The sequence below is a fragment of the Asterias amurensis genome, chromosome 1 (assembly GCF_032118995.1).
Source record: "Asterias amurensis chromosome 1, ASM3211899v1".
NCBI classification, from domain to species: domain Eukaryota; kingdom Metazoa; phylum Echinodermata; class Asteroidea; order Forcipulatida; family Asteriidae; genus Asterias; species Asterias amurensis.
Genome location: NC_092648.1, coordinates 30,339,616 through 30,348,190, shown reverse-complemented (window position 1 = coordinate 30,348,190; position 8,575 = coordinate 30,339,616). Strand labels below are relative to the sequence as shown.

The window sequence follows — 8,575 nt, the reverse complement described above, 5'->3', positions numbered from 1 at the left end:
GTGGTAACTGTTTAACTAGCATAACTGAAACCTCCAACATGCTAAATACTGAAATTTCAGTTGATTCAAAAATCTTTTCTGACCCCTTTTGAGTGGAAAATGTTGAGGATGATTCAATGATATTTTGAACATCATTCTATAGGCCTAATGAACTACCTCAATTTATTTTCAGTATATTCCTGCATGTGCATTCACATATTATTGAAACACATTTGGAGTGGTGTCAGGTCAGGTAGTTTTTTTAAATCCGACAATTGGAAAAAACTGGTAACATAACTGTGGCAAAGTACCATTCCGTTTAGACCTTTGACGGACGTCATCAACTCGCCATCTTAGAAGTAAACTTATTAGGAAATAACGGAAACGCACTTCATGTGCATTTGGTATATCGTGTTTCGTGACTGATGGACGTTATTACAGTCATCATAATCATAACTATTGCAGTTCATTTGAAGTTTTCAAGTCAGTTCAATGTGTATCTCTTTACATAAAAGGTTCGAACAGAACCTCTCGTTTGCCCTGACATTGATTCTGGATGGCTTGGAAGATGGATGCTTCGTCTTGACCTTGATGTTGTTGTCTTACTCGAGCGATACATACACCAAATTGTGTTTGACCTCTTTTGGTTTCATCATCTTCACTGGGAGGATCTTTGGTGATTTCTCGTTTGCTCTGACATTGACTCAAGATCGCTTGGAAGATGGAGGCTTCGTCTTGACCTTGATGTTTTTGTCTTACTCGAGCGATACATAAACCCATCTCTGAAGCACCTCTCTTGACGTCTTCGTCCTCTTGGTTTTTCTGTGTTTCACTGAGGGAATTAACAACAATATTATATTTTTATTTCAAATCATAACAATGTAAGTTTGAGTGAAACTGCACACATTCTGTCAAAGAGTTGCTTATTATTGTTGAACAACAAGGTGCTAAGTAGGCGATGGTTTTGGATTGCTTAGCATTGACAAACCCTGGCATCTTATCACTGGCTTTCTTTATAAAAAAAAAAATAAAAAAAAAAAAAAGGAACATAATATTTTCATGAGATGAATACTGCGTTTTCCAGAAAGGGAATCAATCTTCAGTCTTGTTTTTTTCTCATTTCTGAAAAAAGTAATGGGTTTTGTTTATGTAAGCTTACCTTAAAGGAAGGGACATCTCTCGTTTGCTCTGACATTGGCTCAAGATGGCTTGGAAGATAGAGGCTTCGTCTTGACCTTGATGTTGTTGTCTTACTCGAGCGATACATACACCCATCTCTTTATCACCTCTCTTGGTTTCATCATCATATTCACTGGGAGGATCTTTGCTGATTTCTTGTTTGCTCTGACATTGTCTCAAGATGGCTTGAAAGATGGAGGCTTCGTCTTGACCTTGATGTTGTTGTCTTACTCGAGCGATGCATACACCAAATTGTGTTTGACCTCTTTTGGTTTCATCATCTTCACTGGGAGGATCTTTGGTGATTTCTCGTTTGCTCTGACATTGTCTCAATATGGCTTGAAAGATGGAGGCTTCGTCTTGACCTTGATGTTGTTGTCTTACTCGAGCGATGCATACACCCATCTCTTTATCACCTCTCTTGGTTTCATCATCTTCACTGGAAGGATATTGGGTGATCTCTCGTTTGCTCTGACATTGACTCAAGATGGCTTGGAAGATGGAGGCTTCGTCTTGACCTTGATGTTGTTGTCTTACTCGAGCGATGCATAAACCCATCTCTTTATTCCCTCTCTTGGTTTCATCATCTTCACTGGGAGGATCTTTGGTGATCTCTCGTTTGCTCTGACATTGACTCAAGATGGCTTGGAAGATGGAGGCTTCGTCTTGACCTTGATGTTGTTGTCTTACTCGAGCGATGCATAAACCCATCTCTTTATTCCCTCTCTTGGTTTCATCATCTTCACTGGGAGGATCTTTGGTGATTTCTCGTTTGCTTTGACATTGACTCAAGATGGCTTGGAAGATGGAGGCTTCGTCTTGACCTTGATTTTGTTGTCTTACTCGAGCGATGCATAAACCCATCTCTTTATTCCCTCTCTTGGTTTCATCATCTTCACTGGGAGGATCTTTGGTGATTTCTCGTTTGCTTTGACATTGACTCAAGATGGCTTGGAAGATGGAGGCTTCGTCTTGACCTTGATGTTTTTGTCTTACTCGAGCGATACATAAACCCATCTCTGAAGCACCTCTCTTGATGTCTTCGTCCTCTTGGTTTTTCTGTGTTTCACTGAGGGAATTAACAACAATATTATATTTTTATTTCAAATCATAACAATGTAAGTTTGAGTGAAACTGCACACATTCTGTCAAAGAGTTGCTTATTATTGGTGAACAACAAGGCGCTAAGTAGGCGATGGTTTTGGATTGCTTAGCATTGACAAACCCTGGCATCTTATCACTGGCTTGCTTTATAGAAAAAAATAAAAAAGGAACATAAAATTTTCATGAGATGAATACTACGTTTTCCAGAAAGGGAATCAATCTTCAGACTTGTTTTTTTCTCATTTCTGAAAAAAGTAATGGGTTTTGTTTATGTAAGCTTACCTTAAAGGAAGGGACATCTCTCGTTTGCTCTGACATTGGCTCAAGATGGCTTGGAAGATGGAGGCTTCGTCTTGACCTTGATGTTGTTGTCTTACTCGAGCGATGCATACACCAAATTGTGTTTGACCTCTTTTGGTTTCATCATCTTCACTGGGAGGATCTTTGGTGATTTCTCGTTTGCTCTGACATTGTCTCAATATGGCTTGAAAGATGGAGGCTTCGTCTTGACCTTGATGTTGTTGTCTTACTCGAGCGATGCATACACCCATCTCTTTATCACCTCTCTTGGTTTCATCATCTTCACTGGAAGGATATTGGGTGATCTCTCGTTTGCTCTGACATTGACTCAAGATGGCTTGGAAGATGGAGGCTTCGTCTTGACCTTGATGTTGTTGTCTTACTCGAGCGATGCATAAACCCATCTCTTTATTCCCTCTCTTGGTTTCATCATCTTCACTGGGAGGATCTTTGGTGATTTCTCGTTTGCTTTGACATTGACTCAAGATGGCTTGGAAGATGGAGGCTTCGTCTTGACCTTGATTTTGTTGTCTTACTCGAGCGATGCATAAACCCATCTCTTTATTCCCTCTCTTGGTTTCATCATCTTCACTGGGAGGATCTTTGGTGATTTCTCGTTTGCTTTGACATTGACTCAAGATGGCTTGGAAGATGGAGGCTTCGTTTTGACCTTGATTTCGTTGTCTTACTCGAGCGATGCATAAACCCATCTCTTTATTCCCTCTCTTGGTTTCATCATCTTCACTGGGAGGTTCTTTGGTGATTTCTCGTTTGCTTTGACATTGACTCAAGATGGCTTGGAAGATGGATGTTTCGTCTTGACCTTGATGTTGTTGTCTAACTCGAGCGATGCATACACCAAATTGTGTTTGACCTCTCGTGGCTTCATCGTCGTCCTGGTTGTTTTTCTCGCTGGAAGGGTATACAAAATTAACGCATCGTTTATCAATTTAATTATGAAACTGTGTTTTACTTCAGGGAAGAAAAAAAGCACGAACGTCACACAGCCTATTAATTGACATTGCCTACCATGTAGAATGTTTTATTTTTATATTTCGCACAAATAAAAACACCTCTAGGCTAAACAATTCATTTTCCGTTTTTGAGGTCCTAGGGGGAAATGTACGATGGAACCTTGTTATGAATTTGCAATGTAAGTTTCAGGGGGGGGGGGGCAACAAGCCCATTACTCCAAACTAAAGCCTTTTGGGTGTACTTGCGTTACTCTGGGGTGTTCCGCACAGTGTATCATAAAGTTACAAGTTTTGGGTTCAGCAAAGAAAAATTGACTAGAGATTTGAACTTGCGCTCACACCCCAAATAAGCTATCTGTAGCCCTTGGCCGATTCCCTACGCTGTCAATGTCTTTGTTGGGGGTGCCAGTCGGAAGCCATTCAACCTGTAATTGCCGTACAGCTGGGAATCGCAGCCAATATACAATTTGGGAAGCGGCAGCAGGTATCAGCATTAGGGAACACAAATAAAATTGACTGATATATACTTACGGTTGTTCTGCCTGGGGTTGGTCCTGCTGGGGCGGGTCCTGCAGGGTTTGACCCTGCTGGGGTTGACCCTGCTGGGGTTGACCCTGCTGGGGTTGACCCTGCTGGGGTTGACCCTGCTGGGGTTGACCCTGCTGGGGTTGACCCTGCTGGGGTTGACCCTTCATGGGTTGATCCTGTTGGGGTTGATCCTGTTGGGGTTGATCCTGTTGGGGTTGATCCTGCTGGGGTTGAACCTGCTGGGGTTGAACCTGCTGGGGTTGAACCTGCTGGGGTTGATCCTGCTGGGGTTGATCCTGTTGGGGTTGACCCTGCTGGGGCTGACCCTGCCGGGGTTGATCCTGCTGTTGCTCGGGTATTCCTTCTCTTAGAATGTCTCTTAGATGTTCCATTATGACCAACATCTCTTGTCGGATTCGATCCACAATGACTCCTTCTGAATGAAAGTGAACACAAACCCCAGAAAGTTATTTAAAAAAAAAAAACGGTGAAGGCACCGTTTTGTTCTATTAGGTCAGAAATTTAACGTTTTTAAACCTAGGAAGAGGATGATTTTTCAAGCAATATAACAAATTACAAAGGTTGTGTCACAAGGAAGTGACATCAGCTCACCCAGATTGCGATTATAATGCACAAGTTTTCGTTTCAAGCAATTTGTTTACGGAGCCCTGGAAGTGCCATATAACCTATTGGGATCCCGAGATGATTTACTGCTTGGTGATGACATTCTGGAAATAAGTCGGTTCTCAAATTATTCATTTTTTTTGGTTCTCCCATAATGAATTATCCTGCGAATTCAGCACGTATACGTTTCATGATGTCGTCGCCCTAAATGATCTTGAAAATGTACTCAAAAGTAATGCGAGGGAGAATTTTAAAATGTTAGCAAACTTCAATAGACTCTGTAGCTACTCACTTTTAGGTACGGTATAATGGTCCTCTTCCTCTAGTGGGCAACCGAAGATCAATGCTCCATATTGGAAGATTTCATTCAAGGAGTCTAGTGAAGATTCAACCAGCTATTCAAATCAGAAAGAGGGTATGATTATTAATATAAGGTTTGACGAGTTGACTACAGATTTAAAAAAAAAACTACATTTGATATATTTACACAAAGATGACGACATCATTTGAACAGAAACTAAAATAATGCCGACTTAAAGACAACCTCTCTCTCACTTGTGTTTGTGCTGTCGCGGCGCTAGACCCAAGTTGCTGAAGACAGTGGACACTATTGGTAATTGTCAAAGATTAGTCTTCACAGTTGGTGTATCTCAACATATGCATGAAATAACAAACCTGTAAAAATTCGAGCTCAATTGGTCGTCGAAGTTTCAAGATAATAATGAAAGAAAAAACGCCATTGTCACACGAAGTTGTGTGCTTTCTGATGCTTGATTTCGAGACCTCAAATTCTAAACTCGATGTCTCGAAATCAAATTCGTGGCAAACAACTTCTTTCTCGAAAACTACGTCACTTTAGAGGGAGCTGTTTCTCACAATGTTTTATATTTACTATCAACCTCTCCCCATTACTTGTCATCAAGAAAGGTTTTATGATGATAATTATTTTGAGTAATTACCAATAGTGTCCACTGCGTTTTCCAGGATGTCAAGAAAATAAAAACAATTGAGCAGCAAAACAAAGTTATGTACAAACAGTTAAACAAAAATCATTGCCTCGTGAAAGGGAAATTGCAGAATTTTGTCGTATGCAAGACCACCCCCCCCCCCCCCAAAAAAAAAAAAAAAAAAAAAAAAAAACGAGAAGCCATTTTTTGTAAGGGGCTACAAGTAGGCCTATAACCTATTTGAGATTAAAATAACTCGGGAACCAGACCTTCTTAAAGGCACTGTACACGTTTGGTAATTGTCAAAGACCAGTGTTCTCACTTGGTTTATCCCATCATAAGCATAAAATAAAACGCCTGTGAAAATTTGAGCTCAATTGGTCATCGAAGTTGCGAGAAAATGATGAGAGAAAAAACACCCTTGTTGGGCGCATTTGTGTGCATGCTTTCGAATAGGAATTTTTATTATTTTAGTGAAAAATTACCTCTTTCTCAGAAACTACGTTACTACAGAGGGAGTCGTTTCCCACAATGTTTTATACTACCAACAGCTCTCCAATGCTCGTTATCAAGTCAGTTTTTTTTTATTTAATATTTGTTTAGAGTAACTACCAAAATTGAACGTGTACCTTCCCTTTAAAGTAGGAATTGATAAATTTCTCTTAAAACAATCTAGGTTGTAGGATGGAGTAACAGCTGCACCAGACAGGGAGTTCTGTTATAGAGTTGCAGTACGTGGAATAAAGTGTATAAAAATGAAGTGTACATGGGTGAATGGTTTGCGGGGGAAATCATTCTGGACAAACCCCCACGGCAGCCTTACCGCCAATCTCAAAGATGGATTGAAACAGAACTAGTATAGTTTGGTTTCAATGAGAGGCCCTATAATATAGAAACAACAAAGACATAATAACAATTGCATACAACGATAGTTGAGTCATCTGACATCAAATAGTAAGGACTGAACACACGGATAATGGTATCAAATCACATGGTCTGTTTGTGACAGTCAAAGACAAGACGCAGTAGTTGCACTAAAAACATTCTTTAAGTTTCTGTTCATTTTGGAGGGTCTGCAGAAAAAGATAAGTTGAACACAAATCCATTCATTTCAACACCCGTTCAAACAATTTGGTCACGCCGAATGACCGCCCAAAAAGATAATTAGATTTCACTGATTAGGTCATAAGACTCCTTTGATCTCGGAAAGCTATCAAAACGGGTCAACCAACCGCTCATTTTCATCATGTGTGGGCCTTAAGTATGTATAGAAATAAGAAAGTACGTGTAGAAACAAGTAGACATTAAGCTTTAGAATGGTCAAAGTGTAGTCTTGAACGTCTATAAATGAAATAGAATGACTGAATCGAAACCGAATGAGGAAATGAAATTCATTTGCGCACGACAACGAAACTGAATGCATTAATAGCGTGCGCTCTCCAAAATAATTTGAATTTTCCCGTTCATTTTAGATAAAAAAGTGGTGAAGTGTCACTGAATGAGACAGCGCCATTAATTCTTTATCATATCTCTGTCAAAATTAACGTTGCCACAGATTGTTTTCAACATACCATTTCTTCATAATCCTCCAGATCTTTCGTGGTTGCCAAGTTCCCCAGAACTTCAATCTTTGTATCGAGATCGTACCGGGTATCTTTGATGCGTTGGACGGCATCCCTCGAGCGCTCGGACCAATATTGAACCCTTCGCTCAGTGCATGAGGACTGGTCGCCAATACCACCATTCTCATGTACAGGAGCTGTCCTCACCAATGCAGCCACTACTAGAAGTAGCCCGAAAACCCCCATCACCAAAGGCGGTGCCATGATGCCGAGAACGCTGTGCGGTTTGTGTGCAGCGGTATGGTGAGACACGTCGGTTACTTGCAGCACTGTGCGAGGTGACCGGTGTAGTGAATGACCAATACTCAAGTTCCTTTGGTTTATATTCAGAGTTAGGTGATTTTTGTGGGCTTTTGTTATTCAAAGATCGACACAGATGTTTTGGGGATGGTCAGCAACTAAAGCATTAGTCTTTTCCCCTCGAGTGAACAGTCCATTCATTTAATTGTATAAGATCTTTGGAATGGAATTTCTTTCACAAATCTTGAACCAATCAGCGTAGGCACATTCATCATCGCTTCAAGCAGGTTAACAAAACACATTCCGACCATTCCCTGAGGTTGAAAACGCAAGAAATTGTGTTTGAGGACAAAACTTGTAGACAATGGTCCCATAATAGACCACGAGCCAGGGGCTGAAATTTTACATAAGCATTATCAAAATGGAATTATTATCAAAATGAAACATATTATTACGTTATACCTCTTGAAGACTTTTTTTTTTTTTAAAGAGCAGCATTTTGGCAGAGAGAAACTTTGTTGACAGGCAGCCATGCTTGCTAAGTCACAATACAACAGCTGTTTGATGAGCATGTACGACTCATGTTAAACTAATGGGCTTGAGCTTTATGGGCGCATACTACATGGGCGTATATTTGTTTAGCGACTATACGGTCTCACTGCGACATAAGAAAGCTTTTTGGCACAAAATGTGTACATTTTGTAATTATTTAAGGGCCTTTTTCACACGCAATTTCGTTACATTAGTGCGAACTAACTGTATTGCATTATTCTCCCCAAATCGTTAAGGAATGATAATATAATAATAATGATTATAATATTGCCTCCACGCTCCAGTCGCATTTTCCGTAACTCGAACTCGAGACTCGGACTTGACATCTTGTCTTTGTATTCTGTTGTGTTTTTCTCAAGAGCGCTTAGGGACATGTTTTATTACTATGTGTTATGCGCAATATAAGAATGGTTAATTATTACTATTATTATTGACGACTCGTTCTGTATTATAGGCCTATACGAACATTTACCATGAAAGTTGCATAAACGTTTGCATTTAAACTTGCGTAGAACTTTGCATATGA

General features: G+C 40.1%; 1 protein-coding gene across 1 annotated transcript; it reads right to left on the bottom strand.

The window, feature by feature from the left end:
- Positions 1–91: 91 nt before the first annotated feature.
- LOC139936435 (uncharacterized) lies at positions 92–7,535 on the bottom strand. The gene is made up of 6 exons (XM_071931256.1): positions 7,207–7,535; positions 4,981–5,083; positions 4,068–4,500; positions 2,545–3,474; positions 1,139–2,227; positions 92–811 (listed from the first exon to the last, which is right to left on the bottom strand). Exons 1-6 carry the CDS (start codon positions 7,459–7,461, stop codon positions 484–486), a joined length of 3,138 nt encoding a protein of 1,045 aa, XP_071787357.1. The 5' UTR covers positions 7,462–7,535; the 3' UTR covers positions 92–483.
- Positions 7,536–8,575: the final 1,040 nt, after the last annotated feature.

Excerpts from the sequence above, each read along its gene's own strand:
- LOC139936435 (XM_071931256.1), bottom strand. The coding sequence starts at position 7,461 with ATGGCACCGCCTTTGGTGATGGGGGTTTTCGGGCTACTTCTAGTAGTG. Across the intron at positions 3,475-4,067 it reads CAACCCCAGGCAGAACAACC|CGAGAAAAACAACCAGGACG; the intron begins GTAAGTATATAT and ends ATACCCTTCCAG. Across the intron at positions 812-1,138 it reads GAGATGTCCCTTCCTTTAAG|TGAAACACAGAAAAACCAAG; the intron begins GTAAGCTTACAT and ends TAATTCCCTCAG.